The 24,055-nt window shown below is 40.7% G+C and overlaps 3 protein-coding genes across 11 annotated transcripts; 1 reads left to right on the top strand and 2 right to left on the bottom strand.

Moving 5' to 3' along the window:
* Positions 1–2,904: 2,904 nt before the first annotated feature.
* mrpl12 (mitochondrial ribosomal protein L12) lies at positions 2,905–7,668 on the bottom strand. 2 transcript variants are annotated; one of them, XM_038702394.1, is made up of 6 exons: positions 7,483–7,668; positions 6,030–6,228; positions 5,862–5,927; positions 5,447–5,584; positions 3,479–3,601; positions 2,905–3,366 (listed from the first exon to the last, which is right to left on the bottom strand). In XM_038702394.1, the coding sequence occupies exons 1-5, from the start codon at positions 7,539–7,541 to the stop codon at positions 3,485–3,487; spliced, it is 579 nt and encodes a 192-aa protein (XP_038558322.1). In that variant the 5' UTR covers positions 7,542–7,668; the 3' UTR covers positions 2,905–3,366; positions 3,479–3,484. The 2 variants fall into 2 exon arrangements, with proteins under 2 accessions (XP_038558322.1, XP_038558315.1); XM_038702387.1 differs by having other exon boundaries at positions 2,905–3,601.
* A 657-nt stretch (positions 7,669–8,325) lies between these two features.
* On the top strand, positions 8,326–10,025 carry zgc:103625 (methyltransferase-like 26 B). The gene is made up of 7 exons (XM_038702382.1): positions 8,326–8,447; positions 8,629–8,831; positions 9,052–9,214; positions 9,314–9,373; positions 9,501–9,568; positions 9,676–9,754; positions 9,839–10,025. The coding sequence occupies exons 2-7, from the start codon at positions 8,632–8,634 to the stop codon at positions 9,884–9,886; spliced, it is 618 nt and encodes a 205-aa protein (XP_038558310.1). The 5' UTR covers positions 8,326–8,447; positions 8,629–8,631; the 3' UTR covers positions 9,887–10,025.
* Positions 10,026–10,179: 154 nt separating this feature from the next.
* Positions 10,180–22,583, bottom strand: hgs (hepatocyte growth factor-regulated tyrosine kinase substrate). 8 transcript variants are annotated; one of them, XM_038702341.1, is made up of 20 exons: positions 22,419–22,583; positions 19,840–19,924; positions 19,610–19,685; positions 18,547–18,639; positions 17,590–17,713; positions 17,081–17,133; positions 16,848–16,916; positions 16,607–16,731; positions 15,628–15,739; positions 15,287–15,415; positions 15,107–15,202; positions 14,906–14,944; positions 14,633–14,800; positions 14,301–14,511; positions 14,031–14,203; positions 13,806–13,946; positions 12,722–12,905; positions 12,476–12,612; positions 12,188–12,370; positions 10,180–11,720 (listed from the first exon to the last, which is right to left on the bottom strand). In XM_038702341.1, the coding sequence occupies exons 1-20, from the start codon at positions 22,453–22,455 to the stop codon at positions 11,595–11,597; spliced, it is 2,361 nt and encodes a 786-aa protein (XP_038558269.1). In that variant the 5' UTR covers positions 22,456–22,583; the 3' UTR covers positions 10,180–11,594. The 8 variants fall into 8 exon arrangements, with proteins under 8 accessions (XP_038558269.1, XP_038558282.1, XP_038558266.1 ...); XM_038702354.1 differs by having other exon boundaries at positions 15,287–15,385; positions 15,628–15,712; XM_038702338.1 differs by having other exon boundaries at positions 14,301–14,514; positions 22,419–22,582.
* Positions 22,584–24,055: the final 1,472 nt, after the last annotated feature.

The raw sequence follows: 24,055 nt of genomic DNA, 5'->3' as shown, positions 1-24,055 counted from the left end.
ATGACGAGTCTCAAAGCCAGTGATCCATGTTACTGTCTTAGCACTACAAAGCAGCCTGAAACCATCATCAGTAAAGGCCACATTATACTTCTTCATGTACTTCCTTCGGCGCCATTTTCAAATTCAATTAAAGTTCAGTGAAGAAGACGAACATGGGCAAAGTCGATTGACTGAGGAAGTCAGAAAATAGTATATGATTATAAATTGGCCTTAACATAGCAGGGTTCCATTTTCAGACATTACCATTTTCCAGGACTGAAGCAGAGTTTGCTCGCTGAGGTAATTGGATGATAAGCCATTCATGACATGCTTCCTCCTCGTGTGTGTGTACACATCATCTTCATCAGTCCTCTCTCCTCTACTCTATCTCGGCCTTTATGGAAAGTGACGTGGGCAGCAGACATTCTGACATGTCACCGTAGGAGTAGTAGTTTAGCTGCTTGTCAGGGTCCTGGACACTGTCATGACTTGAACAGGACTGATCCATTGTTAACGTTATTAGTAACACTATGACAAGTCAAAATGTCTGCTGTGAAAAAAGATCTATGTGGTTTCAAATCACATCATATTTAACTGTTATGGTAGAAAAACAAAAACATTCATCAATCACACATATCAATTCCACTTTTCTTAAATTGCTTTTTTCCCCCCATTGCATTATTTAATTTACACCTTTCTATTTCTATTTGAACATTTAAATTGAGCGTTCTCATTTGTGTTTTTCTACATTTTTGCATTTTTTGTGCCATTTGTGGTGATTCAAATTTTGCATTTTACCTTTGAAATGAGCATTTCCATTTGTGTATATTTTTCATGTGAAGATTTTCTATGTTCACGTAGTATATAGTATCATATCAATATAAAAATACATTTTATTATTCCTTTTGTTAAGGGCAAATTATCCTCCTTGCAGGATAACCTTTTTTGATCATTTTTTTCAGCCGTCTCTTCTGTGTGTTTTCCAGTGCATCTGAAAAAAGTAATCCAGCATCAGTTTGTCTTGGTTTCTGCTGTCTGCAGTCTCTTGAGAAAGTTGACTGATGTGCGTACCACATACTGGTTTCAATTGAGAGTTTTGCTGCATGTCATCTCCTCCTCACTCCTATCCATCTATCATTGTCTCTCTCAGCTGGCTTGGAATTTACTCAAAACGTGCAATGAAGCCTCAAAAAGGTAACAGCTTAACAAATGCACTGAATACCGAAGGTGACTTTTTGAAAGTCGTCTTCTAACATTTTTTCCAGGCACAGAACTAAGAAACACATTTACATTTTTGTTACTTAGGTAAAATCCTCAAGAAAGAGTTGAGGTTCATTTTTACTTAACTATAATTATCATTATTATTCTATAATATATTAAAATCAAAACATAATAAATATGTAGTACATTGAAGAGTATGGAAAATAAGCAGATCAAATCATTCTTAATGAATGTAGGTATAATCTAGGTGAGTGGAAGATTTGATGTGTATTTTAAACGCATGTAAAATGAGGCTTGGCTTTATTGGGAATCTTCTCATTTGGTGTCTATGTGGACCTAATAAGAATTTAATCCGATTAGCCTAATTAGGAAATACAACCCCCTACTGATAAAAGTGGTGCTACATCAAAAGCAAAGGCTGAAACCATGCAGGGCTTAATAAATGTCTCCCATCCCAATAAATACATCTTAGACTGGCCACAGATGCCCCTTTGATCTCCTGAACTCCTAAAACAGCTTTCAAAAGATTAACTGCAATGACCTAATCAGCATGAGTTATTGGACAGATGCACACCAAAATTTGGTCCTGGACTGTGACATATGAGGAGCGACGATGAGCCTTGAATACAGTCTACATATGCCACCTGGTGGCAATCTACAATCAGTCTAGTAAAATGGTACAGAGTACATCACAAAATAGGCCTACCATATAAGCACCAACCATATATATTTTAACATTTTCAGTTATTTTGGCTAATTAGACCTATGGTTGAAAGTGGGTGGAGCTACAGTAGAATTACTTGTGGTATTGAAATACATGTACTAATAGATGTGAAAAGGGTGCAACTTGTCCAACAGTCTTTACACACATGCACACACACATATAGTCCTGATGAGAGAACATCTAAAAACATGTATTTGGTGTTTAGGACCTTTAAATGGATGTTTTTTTCCAAGGCCTTTATTTGACACAAAAGGTGTGAATAATAAAAGTAATGATGGTTGAATTCCATTTAGTTGCTTCAGTTTCAGAGTGCTGGTATTGTGCATGCTGGCTCAGTGTCACAGTCAAAGCTTATTGGGACCAAAACGGAGCCATCGTTAATGTTATTAGTAACACCAGTGCATATGACAACTCAGCTGTGAAAAAGACGTGTTTGTGATGAAACATGTACCTTTTAACCTGCTGATGTCACTCACCAGGTGGTATTTGTATATTTCAAGCAGTAGCAGACACATTTGTTTGAAATTGAAACATTGGAGCTTAATGTGCAGCCAGCTTGTATTCAAAACAACTAAACTTGCTACAAGTATGTTTTTGTTGGGTTTGAGACAAACACAGTTCACTGGAAATTTTGTAGTTTGCTGTATACTTAACAGTTGGTTTTGCATTTTAGGCTACCTATAAATGTCATGTACTATAACTTTCAAAAGCATGAATTACCACACATTTTGAAACCGCTTTCCTCTCTTCTAACACAGCAACTGGTTTCTGCTCACGTTCACGCTCATTTGTAGGTTTACACGGGAACAAAATGTGGTTCAATCCTGCCTGAGGTAATTAAACAAGATATTATACCCTCTATTGGTCAGCAGCAGTAAAGCAGGATGCAATCTACAATATGTTAAAAATATACTAACTTCTCAGTCCACAGATAGTCAGTCTCAGTATGGAATGATGAGTCTAAGGCAACACAACAGTCATTAAATGGATCTTTCAATTTCATTCTTAAGTTTTAGAGTTTGCATATCCAACATTTTGCATAAAATCAACCACAATACATAAGACAAAAATATGGACATTTCAACTTTAATCACAGTAATAACAATTCTCTAACCAATGAGGACTCAGTCCTGCCATCCCCTGAACTAGATACAGTATCTGGTGTTCTTCAATATAGGGAATGGTAACCATGTCCTTACAGCATAATCTTTCCTTCTGTGAAAAATTTAACATACACACACAGAATGACCAACTGACTTAATTGAAACCCAGGCCAGTGTTTCTGTTGCTTATTTGCTACGCAAGTATCAGACAGAAAAATGGATAAGGAAACAGCGAGGCGGCAGTTTGTGCAGGCTGTGTGCCTGGAAAGTTCAGTCTGAGTTGTACCGCCCCACCTGACGCTGTTAAAAGACAGTATTAATGTCAGAAGGCATTTCTTTGTTTCCTTTTCACTCGGGATCCTCCTCTTTGTCATGTAAAAAAGAAAATAAGAAATAATAGGATGAAGGGTGAAGTGTAAGAGCAGCAAAATGGTGGAGAATGGGTAGACATAAGGGTCTACTCCAACACCACCGTGCCGCCTGCTGCCTCCAGAGCTGCTTTCAGTTTCTCTGCCTCTTCTTTGGATACATTGGCTCGGATTTCCTGGGGAAGAGACTCCACTAGTTTCTTAGCCTGTTTTAGAAAAGACAGAGAAAAACAAGATTTAGATCACATAATCTGTGAAAGCAGGAACTGGGACACTGTCCCGAGTAGAGGTGCTCCGATCACGGATTGCTGAAAGCAGTATCAGCCGATACCGATCAGAGTCTATTTGAAACCTTTTATTTGTCATGTATATTTATTTAATTAGTCCTAAAAAATGCATTAAGTATTAAAATTAACAGATGATAAAGTATCCTTCCACACTACTTACGGGTTTTTAAACAGTTTTATAACAAATACGATCTTCTCCTTCCACAGCAGCATTTTAGCAGCGTATCAGAGTTGATCTCCGTCTATATTAAAACGACTGAAAACACACATCTAGTGGCTGTTCAGGTACACTGGGCATGCGCGAGCCGGTGTAAACATGAAGCAGATGGTCTACTCCGCAGTTACAGAACATTTGGCAAAAGAAGAAAGTAATACAGATGAAGAACCACACCAGGTATTTTTTTTTTGCATTGACCGACAACAAAGAGACGGTCAAAGAGACGGTGGCGGCGGAAAACAGACTGGGAGTCGTCGCAAAGTAAACTGTTAAGTGTTATTTACACAGTACTATATTTTAATAAAAAAATACCGAAACTAAAACTGTCAGTAGCATCATGTTTTGCTTTGCATGACTGATAAAACCGACTCAGAAAGCCAAATGTGAGTGTCTGTGTCATCGTTTTATAATGTCCTCGGTTTTTGCCCACCGGGTCAGCAGCGTCTGGTTCACCGTTTTAGTCTGGGAGGCGGACACGTAGCAAAAGGTCTCCGTTTTATTACAAAAACAGAGAGAAATAGGCAGTTAGTTGATTGAGTGCATGGCGCCTCTCTTTGCATCAGGAAACTCACACTGAAGGATCAGTCTCTCTCCCTCTGCCTGATGCACTGAGTGTCTATTAAACTCCGGTTGCGGGTGGCGTGTGTGTGAGATGAGAACGACCGCTACAGTTTCACATAATCGCTCCTGCTTGTTGCTCCGCATGTCTGATTGCTGCTCAACTCTCATTGTAAATGATTAACTGGGCGCATCAATCGCTTCCTGTCTGAAAAGGACTTTGGTGCTAGCTAGCTTTGAAAACTGTTCAGACCGCATAGTGGTACCATTTTAGCTGCTGTTGAAAATTTGTCTGGCAAGTATTGCATCATCTGATCGGCTTTTGTTATCAGCCTTTTTAGTGACCACCGATCAAACTAGTTAAAGCCACTATCGGCTGATTACGATCAGTGAACGAACGATCGGAGCACCCTTAGTCCTGAGCAAACGTGCAATATTGGTAAAGTATATACCATTTCTGCAGATATTACACTAAATACCATAGGACAGTGAAAAAGTCTACTAAGGAACACTGCAATAAAGACTATAGCCTATTATTTTCTTTGGGCTGAGCTTTACACCGTATTATACATTATTGTAGGTTTACTTTACACTATGCAGCTGTCTGATAAAGTATTGGATTGAGTGAATCATCAGAAATAACAAAATATTAAAAAATGTAATGTGTGGAGTTTTCTTGTAAGCAAAAAGATTTTATTTATATTCAGCATTTCTCACGAAAATATAGTGTGTATCTGTAAGGTCTAAAAAATGTCTTAAATGCATTTGTACTTGCAAAGTCAATTTAATAAAACATTATATATGCATCGTTTACATCCATGTTTGCCAACTTGCAGCCCTCGTCTTCCTTGCCTGTGTGTTGTGCATTTTTTGGCACATTTCCGCCACCGGCAGACCTTAGCGTTACTAATTGTCAAAACAACTCCACAGGATACCTCTTAAATTACTTCAATCAGCACTGTAGACTGAACACTAATGATGAGACTTACCTGCACCAGATTCAAGCCTTGGATGCAGTTCTTCACTTCCTTTATAAGTTTCACTTTTTCAGCTGCCTTTAATTCTGTTAATTTCACTGTGAAGTGAGTCTTCTCTTTCTTGACCGGTGCTTCGTCCTCTTCCGTGGGCTAGTTTCACAAGGGGAAAAAAAAGAGCAAACTTATTGTGCACTTTTAACTACCACTATAAGCTGCTACTCATAAAGTAGGCCATGACACTTTGGCCCAAAAAAATAAAAATAAATATCAGTAAAACTTGCAGTGATACAATACGTACATCCTGTGTCACCAAAGCATTGATTCAAATTTTAAGTATTTTTTGAAGTTTTAGGTCATGGTGGTGTGTTAGTGTGTGGTGCTCTAGTTATATCATCTACTCTCCGGATGTCATTTAAAAAGCAGTCACCTGAGCCGCTGGTACAGCTGATGCAGCCATCGGCATCATTCCAACATCCTGAATGTTCAGAGTTTTCTGCAACCGACAAAAACGAGATGCTCACTCCACATGGCAACACAACAGTCTCAATCTGACAAGGCGTATTGTGGTTTGGATTAAGTGTTTTGGGACACAAACCTTGAGAAGCTCATTGAGGTCCGACACCTCTAATAAAGTGAGGTTGGCTATGTCCTTGACGAGCTGTTGGATTTTGGGGGAATACTGTTTGGGTGCTCCGTCTAGTGGAGGGGTGGCAATCACATCTGAGTGGGTGGCTGGACTGGTCTTCAGAAGTCTGAGAGCACACAGGGCTGGTGCCTGCCGTGAAAGCTGTTGGCTGGAAAAACGAAAATGGATTACTTAAATGACTGACTGTGTTTGTACCTTAATTGTGTTCTTCAAGAGCCCAAGACAGTGTAGCCAGACATATACACATCTGCTGCTTGTGATCACCAGCATGCATTTTAAATGTGTCTTTATTGATCAAGAATGATGATGAATACTTTTAGGAGGTTGAAGAGGTCAAAACATGCAGTAATTTACAAGAAAAAAGTTTAATCAAAACGATACATAGGCCCAATGATTATTTGATGGACAACTATTTTAATAACTGATTCATTACGTTCCCTGGTTCCAGCTTCTCACTTGTGATAATGTGTTGTTTTCCTGTGTCTTATGTGATAGCAAACTTGATGTGCTACGGTTTGGACAGGTAGTCGGTCAAAACAAGCGGTTCGAAGACATCACTTATTGAGAAATCAAGAAAATAATCAGCAGATGGTCCATGATGATGAACAAAATGAATGAATTGGCAGTTTCAAAGCAAATATCTTGAAATAAGTCTGCCAAAACAAACTTAAATTGTGCGTTATTTGTTCTCCTATCCTGCTAACGTTAACCACCTTGTGACCCCTCAGTATATCTCCTATGACTGTGGGCGGTGGTTACTCTTACACCTGGATGGGAGCCACTGCTCTGGGATGAACACTAAGCTGTACAGACCGCAGCTACTGTCCGGATGGCTCCAGTTGGTTTCTTAACAAATAACCTGTAGTTCAAATGAATGGTCTCAGCTTTTGCTCAGAGAACATCGGTTCACGAACAAATAGAGAGATGCAACTTACTACTTGACCAGCAAAAACAGAGTTTTCATTTCCACGAGTGTGACCTTGGCTGTCAGAAACATAGCTGTTAAATGGAGGAAAATGCAACAGCTGCTGCATTTTTTACACCACTGTTAAAGACGAGGACAACGTGTTTTATACCAATAAACGCAGTGGACACTGGGCCGTTGTGTTTAAGTTAAAGCCTGTAACGTTACAGGGTTCAGTTACATGCTGCAGGCTAAAGTTACCAAGCTAACGTTAGCTAACATGCTTAACAAAGTCGTAAAGCATCATGCTCCTTTCTGACTGCGGACGAAACACATATTCTGTATTTACACGAGATACAGACACAACAGCATGTATCACAACCCCAAAACCCGGCAGCAGTCACCGGCTGTCTGCCCTTGAAGAATCACGACAGTGAGACCCTGATGTCCCGTTACCGCAGCCCTGGTGTTAACGTTACGTGACTGGCTGTTACGTACCGGTGTGTGGTCGCTGCGGCCCGCAGCGCGGTCCGGAGGCAGCGTCTGGTGCAGTACATGCTAACTCTGTTAAATGGAGCCGTTTATCCCGGTGTCCCTCTAAAAACACGCCAAGTCTGTCACAGCCAGGTCTCCTTCCAGCCCCTCTGCCTCAAAAGCACATGGCGCCCTCTCGGCTTCTGACCTACCCACAATTCATTGCGTGAACTGTTAGAAAACGTATGGGAGACCATGAGGGACATGGGAAATAAAAAAAATGGGAATTGTGCTATACCGATCAAATTATTAGTTCTTAAAGCATTCATTCAAAGGGTATTCATAGTTAATACTAATGTTAACAGTATACATTAATAACATACAAATAACATGAAATGATATGATGATGGGGTTAAATGATATATCTTAAGAAAGAGGAGATTTTTCTCAACCCATAAAGGAACACTCAGAAAAGTCACTATACAGGAAGGGTATGAAAAATTGTAAACTGCAAAGTAACTAGTAACTATATCTGTCAGACAAATGTAGCAGAATAAAAAGTACATTATTTACCTCTGAGAGTGTAGTGGAGTAGAAGTATAAAGTTGCAAAACTCAAGTTAACTACGAGTACCTTTAATTTGTCCTTAAGTGCGGTACTTCAGTAAATGCACTTATATTCCACCACTGGAAATATTACACTGATAAACTGTGTTAGCCCCAAGTTAACGTTGTGTTGCAGGTCCTCACTATGACCACAAGAGGGCAGTAAACACTCATGATACCACAGGTCATCATGATGCTGTCATTGTTGTTGACTGTATTATTACGTTTTTTATGACAATAGCTGCTACTTAATGTTCAGACACACATTTATAGAGATGAACTGTCTTTCTCCCCCAGTTTCCTCTGCTTGTGTGTGTGTAATCTACCTGTACTGTACCAGTGCTGACCACAGGGGAGGAGCACAGAGGAAATCCTCTTAACCAGGTAATCTCTGCACCCATCTGCTGTTACAGACACCTACCACATCCAGCCTCAACCAGTATGCTATTTCTTTGCTAGTCTCAGTTAACCAGCACAAGAGAAGGTAAGAGGGTTAGAGAAAATCAACACCTAGGCTGGCAATATAAGATGACAGGGTAACGTCCTTCTGCTTTTTCTCCTCCAGGCCATGCTACTGTCTCCTCAGGCAGAAAGGAACTGGGAGGATCTGTGTGCAGTGCTTGAAGATGTGCTGGAGGACCAGTCCCACAGGCAGCTGTTCGCCTTAGAGCTGGGCTCTGGGACTGGGCAGCATGTCATACGCTTTGCCCAGAAGCTGCCCTATGTTTCCTGGCAGCCATCAGACATCAAAGAAGAGTCTCTGGACAGGTTTGTGTCTTAAAGAAAAAGACTTCCAATAGTTATGCTGACTTACATGCATCAGTTGCATATAACATGCAACAATCTGTTAATGGTCCAAATGAATGGCTGTACATCAGTCATACGGTCAAGTGTGTGACATGACAACAGGTTGTACATTTTCCAGTAATGTGAAATAGAATCTGTTAAAACATAAAATGTAGGATTAAGTCTGCATACTTACTTACAGTATTAAGGCATACATTGCTGCAACCCATGTAAAGACTGTGCTGCAGCCTGTCCACCTGGATGCCAGCGAACCGTGGGAGAAATGGGCAGGCCTTCCTCGCAACTCCTGTGATGTTATTGTTGCCATTAACTTACTGCAATACAGCTCCTTCAATACAGCTAAGGTAGGCCTGGTTATATTTGAAGGGTCATAGGACATATTTCTAATTGATCAAAATGTAACAGTACCAATTTCATGTGCATTTTAAAAATAATTTCCCAAGGGTGTTTTCAATGGAGCTGGTCAGATCCTCAGGCAAAATGGCGTTTTAATAACATATGGGGTATGTACCAACAGACCTTGAATTTATTATCCACTCAAAATAGCATGTCAAGTGAGAGTGAAGTGCAAAAGCATGGCAGAAGAGGCTTTACAAACTGACACCTTTCCAATTCTTAAACATCTTCCAGGTGTATGCTATTAATGGCACTATAACACCAAGTTGTAATGAACACCTGGATGCAGAGCTCCGAAAAATGTGAGTGGGAGTTTATTTTCTCATAATACTCCAACATGACAACAATATGTGTCTGGTGAAGCTCTGCTGGTAGGATGTAAACAGATTTTTTTATTGCTTTTAAACAGTAACCCAGAGTGGGGTCTACCAGACATCGATGTGCTGAGACAGCTGGCCTATGGGAACGGGATGCGTATGGAGAGGATGGTGAGCCAAAACCTGTAGCACATAATATACTGTAACTAATAACTACAATATAGCTTTTATACCTCTATTGTTTTTTATCTCCAGGTTGAGATGGAAGAATACTACAAATGCCTCATCTTCAGAAAACTTTAAAGAAGCTGCACAAAGAAAACGAACTCTTCTTTGTATACTTATGCACAATACTAAGTTATATGTCAAAGAATATTTCATCATATCACTCATCAATGTAATGTTATGGCCTTGACACTAATAAAAGAAAATGAAAACCCCTCTTGTTGAAACATGTACGAATGTGACAAGGAAAACTGTATTTCCATGGACAAAAAATGGTTCTGTAAATGTCTCTGTTCAAATCCTATGGAAATAGGATTTGAACAGAGACATTTACAGTCAGGTCATAGGGAGGGGGAAAAAACAAGCAGGTGGACAATAAGAACCAGATATTTATTAAATATAATTTTAAAATTACTTTAAAGTCCGACAGATCAGTATGATGGAAGAAAGAAGTTCACAGATGGCAACTGAAGGATTACAGAAATCACTGATTGGATGTGTGATATAAACATGCAACATATCCTGATCACTCTGCAAGCAATTCCACATTTCTGAAGAGCAAAGTACACTTTAGAAAAGATGGCCCACTTGTGACAGTTGCAACCAAATGCACACAGGGTGGGGTGCATGGAGGCCATTTGCAGTTAATTATAGTTTATGGTTCTCTATACTTCTGTCAGTCTTGTGATGGTACTATGTTCAGCAACACAATCCATGAGCTGGGGGATGCTATAAGAGTTGCTGGACTGCTTTTAGTATGTATTATTTATGGTCACTAGTTGTTTAATTTCAATGATTTAATCTATAAAAGTATATTAAGTGAGGATTAAACAACCACCCAGTTTATGTTCCCACACTGCTCCCACAATTTACAATTAAGAATATATCCCAAACGGTGCACAACAAAGAAATTCCCAAACAACATAAGAGGCGTTTATGTGTGCATGAGAAAGGATGGACCTGGAATGGCAAACTGTGAATCTGATGGAGATGTGAGTTAGTGCTATTTATTTCAGTCCATTGACTGTGCTTTCTCTCTAGACGTCACTCTTTACCCCCACAATCTCTTAAACAGCACATACAGATGTCTTTCAGTTATTACCCAAACTGTCAAGCTGATGATACACAGAGCAACTTTTAGAGCAATCGTGCAGGGCAACGTTGCCACAATGGTAATGAGTAAAGATTACTACCGTAATCCCCTTCCCCCACCACGCACCGCCGCTATCCGTTCAAAACATAGTCTGACTTGCCACTAGCAACATTGCTCAAAAAGTTGCCCCGTGTATAATCAGCTTTAGGATAGGTTGCAATAATTCACTTCCATTACAGAAAATAATAAAAACTTACCATGCAAATTTTGCCTTAGAAAAATATGAGGCCAAGGATGGTTATGTCTTTTTTTCTCCTCAATTATTATCATATTTTTCTTATTCATTTTTAACTTTAATACAACTGACTATTTCTGAGCTTCAGTTATTCTTTTAATAAGGAAATACTACATACATATCAGCTGGAAAGAGGGAGGAAGAGGGTGAAAGGGTCTGTGTTACGGTGCCTCTCTTGCGGCTTCACCCCACATTCCCATACTTCAGTGGGGGAGAGTTGAGGAGAGCAACAGTTCTGCAACATCATCACAATATTTTACATTGCCACAACATCACAGCAAGGTGGAAGGTGGGAGGTATGCGTTTCCAGAGGCCATCCTCAGAGTCCAGAGAGCGAGGGGAAAGATCAAAAGTAGGAGAGAAGGTGTAGTGTGTCAGACCCTGCAGCATGTAGGCTTTCAGTCGAAGGAGATCAGCTGTGCTTCTGCGCTGCCGGGGACAGCCTGAAGGGCCTGCTGCTGCTGCTGCTGCTGCTGCTGCTGCTGCTGTTGCTGCTGCTGCTGCTGTTGTTGTTGTGGAGCCACCTAGCAAGAAAAGAACACAGTATAAGTAAAAAAACAGGAAGATTAGGGAGGATTGCAATTATTTTGAAAGATATTACAATTTGCATAATTATTCACGATTAGTGGGAATAATCATTTTTGTACAATTTCCAGTTTCACTGAAAAAACTATTACAATCATGATGCTGAGACATTAGTTGGGGTGAGTCCCAAATAAACATGTTTTCTTACATCTGGAGAACAAGACTTGAAGGGAGGGGCATTTCTGCAGCAATGCAGTTCATTATAGTGCTGTTGTGTCACACATTTAACCTTCATTCGATTGATTATGCAGCTCTATGTGAAATGTAGAAATGAAGATGCCAATAAATGATTAAAGAAGAGGTTCTTGACAGTTTAGCTAATTTACCACAGTGTGTTGCAAACTCTTTACTGGGTTTTCTTACTGCTAACACCTTCTAGCAAAGGATGATATAATAAGTGGCTGACCTGTTGGTACATGGGCTGCTGGCCTGGCATGTACTGCTGTTGTGGGGGCATGTTGGGGTCCTGTCCTGGCAATGCTGAAATCATATTCTGCATGTTGTATGTCTGGTAGCCGATGTAGCCCATACCATTAGTGGGGGCAGCCTGGGACATGGGTGGCATACTTTGGGCCTGAGAGACCACATTCTGCACAGAATAGGGACAACAGTTAGCTGGATGATTAATTATCCTTAACCATTTTGGTTGTAGTTTATTTAGTGATCAGACAATTAAAGTGGGAGTCAACAAGACCTGGTAACCCTGTGTGGGTGTGGGCTGATAGTTGGAGTAGGGTGGACTAGTATTGGATGGAGCTTGAACAGGAGGAGGAGCAGGCTGCCCATTGGCGCCTGCAGCTTGGTACATGTACGGATTAACCATATTGGGATCTGCAGGAAAATATGATCAGTCACACAAAAAGTACCATGTCAAATTATAATATGTAAGGCAGTAGGGCAATTAAACATGGAAGTTTATCTTCCTCCTTGTTGATCTCACCTGTGGGAGGACCGGGCATGGCCTGGTATTGTGGTGGTGCCGTCTGCCCAGGCTGGTTCATATAGATGTTGTGCATAGGTGAACCCTCCACAGAACCAGCAGGGCTGAAGGTGCCTGGGTAGCTGGGTGGAGCACCAGGCTGGTACACCACCCCTCCTGCCACATTGGGGGGCAAAGACTGCATCTGTGTAACAGCGCACACACAGACATTATCAAGCATTTATTCCCAAACACTTATGAAGAGGTATATCCCCTTTTTATTTGACCAATAAAATTAAATTTATTGGTGATTCTCAATCTTGCACCATGAAGGCCCATGTGTCATGCCAACCATTCACACTAGGGCTGGGCCGATAGACGATGCCATCTTCCATCGGCGATGGCTGACAGACATCACGACTTTGAGCTGGAATCGTGATTGTTAAACCCCAGCACAAAAGAAATCTCAAATTTTCACATTATACCACCCTGTGAAAGCAGGTTTTAATGACCATGAACATTCTTATTATTGTTTTTAAGTATGCTTTGCACCTGCCTCGGAATTCTCTTCTCCCCACACTCTGACACACTCACACACCTCAGGTAAACACACCGGCCTGCCCGACCTCTCTCTGTCTCTCTGCCCCCCGTCTGCTCCATTTCAGCAGTATGTTTTATAAAGTCGCCTAATAGACTGAGAACTCGTCTTTTTTCCGTATATTTCCACCCTCAATCCATTATCACGGCAGCAGGTGAGCCGCACGTCGGCTTATTAAGGACGCAGCAAACAACTGAAACCAACATCTGCACTCTGTGTGTTCAATGCTGCTTTACCTGGTCCTAAAAAATCCACCGCAACTTGTAACATAGGTTAATAGTATACTAATTTTTGAAGTGAAGTCTGTGGGAGAACACATGCTCACAAAATGACAACTTCCCGATGACATCGTCCATCCTGATGTTTCATTGCAGACATCGCCCAACTCTAATTCACACTGGGCAATTTTACCAATGTGCTACCCTCTGAATCAATCTGTGTATCCCAATTATGGCAGTGATTGGAATTAGTTTAGCCTGACAGCTGACGACACAGTATGCAGTGTACCTGGGCGTAGGGCAGAGAGAAAGCAGGCATTTGAGCTCTCATCTGCACTGTGTGCTTCTGCTGCTCCAGACGCATCTGCCTCTCCTTCTCCTGCTCCTGGAGGCGCTGGATGGCCAGCTGTCTTTGCATCTCCAGATACTCCTGCAGTTCAAAAAACACTTGTGAGCATGGTAATAAATCGTGTTTCAGTATCTACATTTTGAGAGGAGAGACTCATTTCATCACCTGTTTCTTCTGCCTCATGATCTCAAGTTTCTGTGCCAGCTGGATCTGCCTCTGTCTCTCCGCTTCTTCTGCGGCACGACGCAGCTTCTCTCTGTGTTCGTCCCGAAGGGCGTTGAGGGCTGCCCGAGCATCACGCACCTGAGCCAACTTGTCCTGCAGCCCCTCGTAGTACACTGCCCATAATATACAGTGTGATAGTTAAAGAAACTGGATCAGCGGAATGACAGGAAAGCACAGGCACACACAAACTCATGCACGAATAACACTCACAGCGCTTCTCATCTAGCTGGTTGAGGATGTCCAACAGCTGAGGATGCATGTTGTTGATGGATTGGAAGAGTGAGAGCACAGCGCTGTCATTGGTGATGCTTCGCCCACGCATGTGGTTGCTTTTCATGCGGTTGAGGAAGGTGGAGACAGCATTCTGCAGGGCCTTCAGAAACTGCTCATGGTTCTCCTCTGACTCCCCGTTCTGGTACTGCTGCTGAAGGTGGGGACGAGAGGGAAGCAAAGCGCAGAGAGTCATTTGTGGTCTGCCCACTCCAGTTCAGCTAGACATAAAACCTACCAACATCGGCGCTCCACACAAAGTTCAAACATACCTCCACTATGCTGACTGGCTGGACAGGAGGGACATGACTTTCGACAGGCTGACTGATCGCCGGAAGGGGCTCAGCTAATGGCACAGGGGCAGGGGCTGAGGGGGTGGGACTCTTGCGAGCCTCTTCTTGTTTCTTCTCCCAGTATGTTCTGTTCAGGTAACGGGCCAGCTGGAATAATTTGACATATTACCATAAGTGTTATAAGCATGACGGAAGATTTCCATTAGTCTACCTTAATGCAGGTATTTAAGAAGAGAAGAATATCACAAGTACCTCGGGATCGACATCTTCAGCTGATGGAGCGGAGGAGTTCTGGGGAGAGTATATAGTTCATAGGTCAGTAAGAAAACATATTTCAACATTTTGCCCAACAATAGCAGAAATTTAAACTCTGTTTTTATCATGGAAAAAATGTTTGGTAGTGCAAATAATTTGGTTTGCCAGCGAGAAAGGCAGCATGAGAAGAAGTCTTACCACGGGGGAGGTGTAGAGGGTGCTGACTGGTGGTGCAGAGGAAGTCACCGGAGTGGGATCAGCTTTGGGATACATTGAGTAGGAGTTTTTCTGCCTCTGTAAGTAAACACATGGGTATGTGTCAGTTTCTCTCTGCAAATATGCAGTAGAAATACCCGAAATTTCAGCAGTGCAACCCACCATTCGCTCTTTTTCCTCAGCCTCACTTTGAGAAAGGGCAATGGCCAGCTGTAGCTCCTCCTCCTCCTGCAGTGCCGCCTCATCTCTCTTGGGGGGCATCTGGTGAGAGAGCGGAGCAATGGTAAGATCCTGGGAGCAGCAATGAGGGGAAAGGAACCAAAGAGAATCAGAGTCCACAAACCCCACCAAATTCCAATACAGAGCAGGGTGAGCCAACATATGTCTGTTTTATCACAGGAGCTAAGTCCTTAAATATCAACTTCCTTCCTCAACAAATTTATTTCAACTGTGACCATCAACTAAGTCAACTCATTTTTCACATATAGTTTTTGAACAATTACCTGTGACTGTTGGGACAGCGGGCTGGTCAGGTACTCAGGAGGCAGCTCGGCAGGGCCTGAGGCTGGGGCTTTTCCTTCAGCTTTCCTAAGTGGAGGAGAGAGGGAGGGGTGGCTGGTGAGGAAAAGGGATCAGGGAGGACAAACAACCTTGTAAATTAGAGGAGAGCATGCTGCTTCAAACACCAATCTCTCTCAAAAACAGAAAAATACAAGAAAGAGCCCAGGGAGCGCATACCTCTGTCAATGCAGCAAAATCCTCTAAATCTCAAAACAGACATAGTCCGTCTCAGTTCTGGAGAATGCCTAAATTCCAGGAATGTTAAGACTCTAAAGGTTTAACTGTGCAATAAAACGTTGGCCATCTAAATTTTGCAACATTGCTCAAAGAAGCTTTTCATTCAAAATCATTTAAACTGCACAATATGGTCTGAAATTATCTGTCACAAGCTGTTCCAAGATGCCTTTATGGGTCATCTAATGTGTTACGTGCCAAAATGGGGGAAATACGGTGGAAAATTAGTTGTAATGAAAATAGATATTCAAATTTGTGATGCGTACATTATAAATGGTTACGGTTGCACCGTATTCCTAAAAAATAAGTCAGTTGTTTTTCCGCCCTAGGTTTAAGTTTACACCAAATAATGATAACTAATTAACAAAGGGCTAAAAACATGACTTGGACGAGGTTGTGAAAAGATTACAGACAATGCACTGCATTCAATCTTTTACCCTAAACCAAGGAGCAATAGAGGCTGACTGCTCAAGAAAAGAAAAAAAAAACATTCATAAACCAATGCATACTTTAGCACAACAACAAAGTATAAAGCATAACTTGACCAACAGAATAACTAAATGCCAGTGTGCAATATCATGCACGCTGCAGCTAATGAAGTGGCTGGAGACAGATATATACATCACACTCAGAGACTGAGAATTCACACTAAATCTGGAAGTTTGATTATCAGTTCGTGGGACTCACTTGTTAAGCAGCTCAAAGCATGGCTCGCACACACGCACTTCCTTCTCTATGCCAAACTTCGGAATGGTGGAGTACTTAGACGAACACTTTCCACAGAAAATCTGGCCACAGGCTCGACAATGGTGCTAGAGAAGCAAAGAACACAAATTGTGGCCAATGTCCGGATATACATTTACTCCACACACACTGCTGTAAATGAATGAAAGAAACCATAAAATGTGCCCTAGAAAGCACAGCCTACCTTTCTTGTCATAACTCCAAACTGGACTCTGCACCGGTGACACTCCTCTGCATCAACCCAGTCTGGGGCCTGGACAAAGCAGACAGACATCACATATTCACTAAAGATGTGGTGATACAACAAAACCACTTCTAAACACTTCAGAGCCATGACCAGCACCAACTTGTGCTGATTCTGCAGATAGCCACCCACTTCAAAACCCTAACATTAAGAAGAAAAGCAAAATATCTCACCCTCTCAGCTGCAAACATTGCGTCACTCTCCTTAAACTCAGGGAACACATGACCTATGAGAAAGCAAAAGAGAAACAGACCTTTTAAAGACACAGTGTGATACTCGTAGCACATTAACAGAAGTAAACAATGATTCATAATAATTGCAGTGCACATACAATGTACCATGTTTTTGAATATTTATAATTTTGAGCTTTCAGGAATGCATAGTGACATTCTCAGGATCCATTTTAAAACATTGTTGGAATGTAATTACTGCATAAATAATACATAAATGTTGATGTGCTTTTCTTAAATTTAATTGTAGCTAAGACATGGTTGGGAAACATGTATCTGGGTAAATATACTTCCTTAAGGCCCTTACAGACACAACTTGAAAAAGGCACCACTTTGCTCTGAAACCCATTGTTACAACCCTAAGTGTGATGTGTTTGGTTTGGGGTGTGTTCCTTCTCTCTGTGATTGGGAAAAATCTAAGTAAAACAAAGCTTCTGCAAAAGCCTTCTTACCTTCCACTTTCATGATCTGATAGGTGTCTTGAACCACCTTATATTTGGGTTCGTTGCGGAAGGCGTGAGCCCACGCCTGGATCAGGTACAAGATCTTGTTTCTGACGTTTGGTTCCGTCTGCTTCTGGTGGTAAACGAACCACACAGAGTCATATAAACCTGTCTTAACAGCTTCAAGTCCCTCTTCATTCAACAGTTTTGTACATCACATAACATTGGTACTACTGAGCTTTTCAAACACAAACTGAATCAAACAATGTTATGTTTGGCAAACGAGAAGTGAGGTGGGAAGTCCCTTGCTTTGGTCTGAAAAAACCCTCCTGTCACAAGGCTATGACATCATCAGGAAGTAGAAACCGGCATGGGCTGGCAGAGCTTGTGTCACCTGACACAGCAAGGACCCAATGACATATTGCTAGCTCATGCTGTAATGCAGCAGGCCCTTATTGAGTCAAGAGAGAAGGTGGGAAATGTGATAGAGCATCCAGCCAAAATACAGTCAGACAAATCACCCTGTCCATGTATAACAGGGTAAAAGCACTGCATCCAAACTTTCCACTGCTTGTTTACGTGTTACTTTGACAGCTGAGGGCAATGAACTAATACATAGATGCACAGATATTATTTAACCTGATCAAAGGTGAACTTTTGGATGAATTAGTCGATTGATAGCAAATTAGACTAAATAATGCTCATCTTAAATGCTTAGTTGATTAATAAAAAAAGAATTGACAGTATAACTGAAAATTAAAATAATCTAACAAATGCTGCACATGCTCCAGTCCCAACCCGCTTCTCAATGAAAAGAAAGTATTGCCTACAACAGTCAAACCTGGTGTAAATTTATGTTTGTGACTTGAAAGAACCAGTAGCAACCTAAAAAATGATGAGTCAGTATATTGGACATTTAACAAAGCAGGATTTTGAATTGCAAGAAACGAACAGAACGAAGGTCACCTTGAGCAAATCCTTCAGTTCCTCCATAGTCTGTTTACTCGCCACCTCATCATGGACTGTCTGGCCACAGTTCTTCACCACTGACTCCAAGACCTAGAGGGTGAGGCCACATAATTATTCACTGTGCCAACTACAATGAACAAAAATATAAACACAACACTTTTCTGTTTGCCCCCATTCATCATGAGCTGAACTCATAGATCTAAAACTTTAAAGTTGAGGAGCTCCGCAAGTGGCGGTGGGGGAAGCCTGCACCAACCCGCAGGAGGAGCTTGCGAGGCCGGCCAGCCGCCCACTCACAGAGACCACTGCAGCAACAACAGCAGAGGAAAACACAGCTGTAAGGTTTTCATAACGCTTATCTGTCTTTACATTCTGAGTAATGTTGAAACGTTTTAACTTTAAGAGAAAGCTGTATGTGGGTCGCTGGTGTGTGTTGCATTGAACAGTACGTCGCGGCTGTGGTGTGTGGGGTCGCTATGACGACCAGCTACATTGTGGGTTACTATCTCTGGGTGCCATATGCATTGGAAAAACGGACGAGGGCCAAACCGAGTCAAGTAGAGTTGAGTTGAGGCGAGTTGAGCTGGTACTGGTAACGTAAAATCAGCATAAAAGGCCTTTCAGAGGAGAGCATGCCTTTTATTGTGGCCAGCCTAAGGTTCACCTGTGCAATGTCCAAGGTGTCTGATCAACATCTTGATATGCCACACCTGTGAGGTGGATGGATTATCTCGGCAAAGGAGAAGTGTTCACTAACACAGACTTTGACAGATTTGTGAACAAGATTTGAGAGAAACAGGCCTTTTGTGTACATAGAGAAAGTCTTAGATCTTTGAGTTCAGCTCATGATGAATGGAAGTGAAGTGTTGCGTTCATAATTTTGTTCAGTGTATGTCACCCATTTCACTGAAGCAGCTTTGTCCATAAAAGGAGGTGACAAAACAGCACACTAACACCCAAAAGCTTTCAATTTTATTTTGTTGACTTTTACTTGTTATAATGTATTTTACCAGCTCAGAAATAATTTATCAGCTCATTTTCCACTGTACACAAATCTTACCTCAAGTGCATAGAGAGCCACATGTGGATTTTTGTCATTCAGCTTCTTCTTAATGGCCCCAATAGCATATTTAGCTCTGCAAACAAAACAAATATTGCTCAATAGAAAATCCAGGTAATAAATTATGTCAGCAAAGAACAATTGGTTGATTTTCTTCATTAACAAACATTTCAACCTATTTTCACCTTCAACAGCTAGGGATATTAAGGGAAGAGGGCAGAATCACTCACTGTGCATCTCCTTGTCGAATGAGATCACAGATCTGCAGAATGGATTCCCAGTCAGTCTCCAGCAGCAGCTGACTGGTGGCTTTATCTGCAATGAGCAAAGATAACAGGTTAAAGCTCCAACACTTGTATTGTCTGTGTAATATCTACCACACATTATCCAATACACCAAACAAAAATGTCATAAAAAAAAGAAACAAACAACTGGATGTTAAGTGAGCCCTGGTGCACAGAAGCATCTGCATGTTTCCCTACTCTTACATTCACACATACATGCATACATAGTATTTTGTGTGTATCATGTTTTACTCTTAAAGTAAGGGTTCTCTTAATTTAATGCAATCACACAGTGATGTTTTCTCTTTTCCTATGGAATAAGAAACGAGTCATTCTTCTGACAGAGATAACTGAACGCCATCCAAGTTTTTTATGAAGAAAAAAAACACAAGTTTGATTGGTTAACCTTGTGGTGTGTCATACTGTGATATGCGAAAGGGTTATACTTTTTGTACTATTGCACGTTACTATAAATGATGTTGCTTTGCTTTAAAATATGCCTTACAATTAGAGAGCACAATGTTTGGATTTATTTCATTGTTTAGTTCAACATCATTCTCAAGCTGTTTGGCCATCATATCAGCAAAACGTTTCACAAAATTCACGTCATGTTTGTACCAGCCCCAATTCCCAAAATATTGTCTTATTACTGATTCCATCTTAAGTTCTGTGACATCTGATTCTAGTGGGCAACTGCCTCAGACCCCCAAATCCTTATTTATATTATACTGATTGTTTGGCATTTGCTTTGTGGTAATAATTTAAGAAAATGTATCTTTGGGAAGAATATATGATAGGAGCCTTACAATGGATTTTGCTTTGTACCTCATGTTGAGGCCCTGTGTCAACATCTACTTTTAGGAACTTCATTACATAAGCCGATACTGTACTTGGTGTGTATATTACAAAATGTCTGTGTTTCAAATTACCACACCACAGCGTTAAGTACCATTGGTACTATTCCATCACAAGAATACTACATAAAATGCACAGAGAATGATTTATCACTTTATCATCACAGAGAATGATTTATCTTTACCCTAGAGCCCCCTAGAACAGGTATATTCAACGGTCTGCCGCAGACCAGTTGTATTTACAAATAAATAAATCCTGACAAATTGAAATTTTTGCCACAATAAATCCTTCAGGCTGTGCTGTCGGTAACAACCAATCACAAACATGCATTACTGATGACAAAAGCACTCCTTTGCATGACGTTGCTGCCTGTGAATCCAGCTTCTCTCACATGAAAGCCATAAAACAAATGCTCTTACTTCCTTGACAAACAAGCTTTTGTATCCCTGTTTGTGGATTGCCCTCAGTTCATTTGAACCAGTCTTGTCTGCCACTGTAGTCGTGTAGGCTAAGCCTATCTGTGTTTTCTGAGTTGTGAGAGTTAAAAAGAACTGGAGAATATTGGATGGATGTGGTGCAGGCTAACCGACTGTTTAAAATAAGTGAAATAGTTCATTGAAGATGGATAAGTATACAGAAAAGAAAAAAAGAAGATTATAAATGTTTACAGGAAATGCAGTGATGTAGCCAGGTAAGAGATGTCAGAATTTACCAAATGACATGGCAAATGTAAGTTTAGAAAATGTGGTGGCGCCTTGTCAAGAGTGCATGATGAGAATAATAGCTCTGGGGAAATGTCCGGCCCCTAGCTTTCTGAAAGTCTGACCCCCTGGACAATGTTGATTGAATAGTTCTGCCCTAAAAGGTTAATCTGGCCATGAATGTCAACTGAAACTCAAGTAAGCCGTTTATTAATTTAACTGTCTGCCAGTTATTAATAAACTTCCAAGATTTTGGCTCAATCTGACGTGAGTGTCGATTTTCAGCATGACTCATGAAACCACCTACACAAACTGCATGATAAATGTCGCTAGGGTAAGCTAAGCTAATGACGTTACCTATGGCATCTGTAATTTAGTGTTAGGTGTTGTAATTCTGTGCAACGTTTATCTATGCAGGGAAATTGATTAGCTAGCAGCTAATTATACCAGTCTAGCAGCTAGCTAACGTTAATCAACCTGTTGTGGATTTTTTTTTTTTAAACTGAAGACAACACTTCAAGTATCACACAAATTACAATGTTCAGCGTAGCTGCCTAGCTTTCTTGGACAGTACAGCCATGTCATCAGTTATACAGAAACATTATAAGCTACTGTCCACTGGTGTGAATCACTAGCTTACGTTAATTTATTATCTGCTGAAAAAAAAAAAGAAAAGAAAACGTTTTTGCTTTAGCTAATTAGCACGACGTTAACACAAGGATAAGGTAGCTGTTGATGTTAGCTTTGATTAGACTTCGCGGACAAACAATGCTGTATTTGCTACTTAGTCGAGTGTTGAGCATATCTGGGCCTCCAGACAATAGCAGCAAAATTTGTTAGCAGGCTAAAATTAGCTGGCCTGTGAGCCACAGCCCCAGCGTCTGTCAAAACAATACGTTGGAAAACATCGCACTTTGGCACGTAGTTGGCTAATAAACTATTAACTTAGCGAATGGGCTGATAACTTACCCAGAAGCCTCTCAAATGTACCACCACCTTTTCCCATGTTAGATTAAAAGTCTCAAAGTAGCTGTCGAAGCGTCTTGTTTGGTGAACGGGTGGTGATATTTTCACCGCTGGGGTTAGCCTGTTAGCTTCTCTGTTCGCTCCACGGAGCACAGCTGTACAGCTTTTCCTACTTCCCACTTCCGCCGTAGAAACATCAACAACAGAGGAATTTCCTCCCTCTAGCGACTGTTGATACAAAGATAAGTACATTTTGAGAGTTATCACAAAATTAATGTTTATTACAGTAACGTTATGGTATTGTTGAAGATTTCTTTTATTTAGCATTTAGCCATGATGTTTGAATATTCGATATGCCTAGCTTGATAACAACTAAATACAAGGATAATGTTGAAGATGTTTATTAAAACGTAAATAATGTTTAAGATTTTATTGATCATACACTGAACAGCAGTCTTCTTCCTCATACTTGTTGTTCTCAGGCTGAGCAAAAAGACTTTACATTTTGCAATAACACACACAAGCAGTGTTGCAAATTTGCCATAGGGAAGTTAGGGTGAAGACCATGATTCAAAATTAATTATACATCCAAACGAGAAACAATGGGGCTTTGTTGGATTCTAACATAATGTTGATAGCACCTGGGTTCACACTCAATAAGAGTACAGAAATTTATAAACATAGGGTGCCCTGGTAAGGAGGGCCTGATAAGAGTAAAAGACCAGACTTCTGAACACAAGGGGCCCTTGCTGGAGGACTGCAGCTCTGAAGGTCATCATGTGATACAACACACAGGACACAAACTTGGAGTGTTAATGTTAACCAACTGTGGGATTGCATATACAATGTTTTGCTGATATCAGGATGATGTCCTATTTCTTGTGTTACAATCCAGTCTTATTTCCTTAGAAGTGTTGTTGAATACAGTACGCTATTGTTCTAATATTGAATATGTGTGGAGGTGGAGGTGGGTCTGACCCTAAGACCCACAAGAGGAGGAGCGAGACAGGATATATCAATCAATGTAATATGGAGTTTGATGAGTCAGCTCTCTGGACCAGCTCGGATACATATGTATTTGTTTTATTTGCTTGAAATTATCACTAAACTTGTGTTAATTTGAACTTTACTGGAATCTGTGTCTCATTGAAAATAATAATATTTACATTGAAAGGACAATAGTTTACATTAGTTGAGTTACCAGTTATGTTGAAGAACAGTGAGGGCCCACTAGACCTCTGGCACGGTCTGAGAGTTTTCTTCCCACAGTATCAACAGAGGTGGAAGTACTATTTGCATTACATTTACAGTAGCTGTGAGGTATGCTACTACCACTTTATTTCAGTATTCATATTTTCACACTACATTATATAGGAATTATTGTTTATTCCATCACATTTATATGGCAGTTATATGTATAGTTACATTGTAGATTAAGATTTTAAAAATCTATGACTATATAGAATATGATTTAGGCCTATTGTTAGGCTAGGCCTACAGTAAATAAAAAGACCTAACAGTATATAAAGTAATAAAATGAGCTCAACCATAATCAGCTAAGTTACTTGTGTTTACCTTTTCACCTTGCTGCAGTGATGTATATTTGCACTCTAGGACCCTGTTACATTAGTGCTGGGTGT

This window comes from Micropterus salmoides, unplaced genomic scaffold (genome assembly GCF_014851395.1).
Source record: "Micropterus salmoides isolate LMB-PRFRI ecotype aquatic unplaced genomic scaffold, ASM1485139v1 Ms_hic_scaffold_10, whole genome shotgun sequence".
Taxonomy (NCBI): Eukaryota; Metazoa; Chordata; class Actinopteri; order Centrarchiformes; family Centrarchidae; genus Micropterus; species Micropterus salmoides.
Note: the sequence above shows the minus strand (reverse complement) of the source record. Positions and strands in the feature narration are given on the sequence as shown.

Bases quoted from the DNA above. Each gene is read 5' to 3' on its own strand.
- mrpl12 (XM_038702387.1), bottom strand. From the start codon at position 7,541: ATGTACTGCACCAGACGCTGCCTCCGGACCGCGCTGCGGGCCGCAGCG. The intron at 5,928-6,029 runs GTTTGTGTCCCA...TGTCGGTTGCAG, and splicing joins ACCTCAATGAGCTTCTCAAG to AAAACTCTGAACATTCAGGA. The intron at 3,602-5,446 runs GTAAGTCTCATC...TTTCTAAAACAG, and splicing joins AAGGCTTGAATCTGGTGCAG to GCTAAGAAACTAGTGGAGTC.
- hgs (XM_038702338.1), bottom strand. From the start codon at position 22,455: ATGGGAAAAGGTGGTGGTACATTTGAGAGGCTTCTGG. The intron at 19,686-19,839 runs GTGAGTGATTCT...TTTTGTTTGCAG, and splicing joins ATTCGACAAGGAGATGCACA to AGCTAAATATGCTATTGGGG. The intron at 17,134-17,589 runs GTAAGAAGGCTT...GCTTTCTCATAG, and splicing joins TCAGATCATGAAAGTGGAAG to GTCATGTGTTCCCTGAGTTT.
- zgc:103625 (XM_038702382.1), top strand. From the start codon at position 8,632: ATGCTACTGTCTCCTCAGGCAGAAAGGAACTGGGAGGATCTGTGTGCA. The intron at 9,215-9,313 runs GTAGGCCTGGTT...TAATTTCCCAAG, and splicing joins GCTCCTTCAATACAGCTAAG to GGTGTTTTCAATGGAGCTGG. The intron at 9,569-9,675 runs GTGAGTGGGAGT...GCTTTTAAACAG, and splicing joins GATGCAGAGCTCCGAAAAAT to TAACCCAGAGTGGGGTCTAC.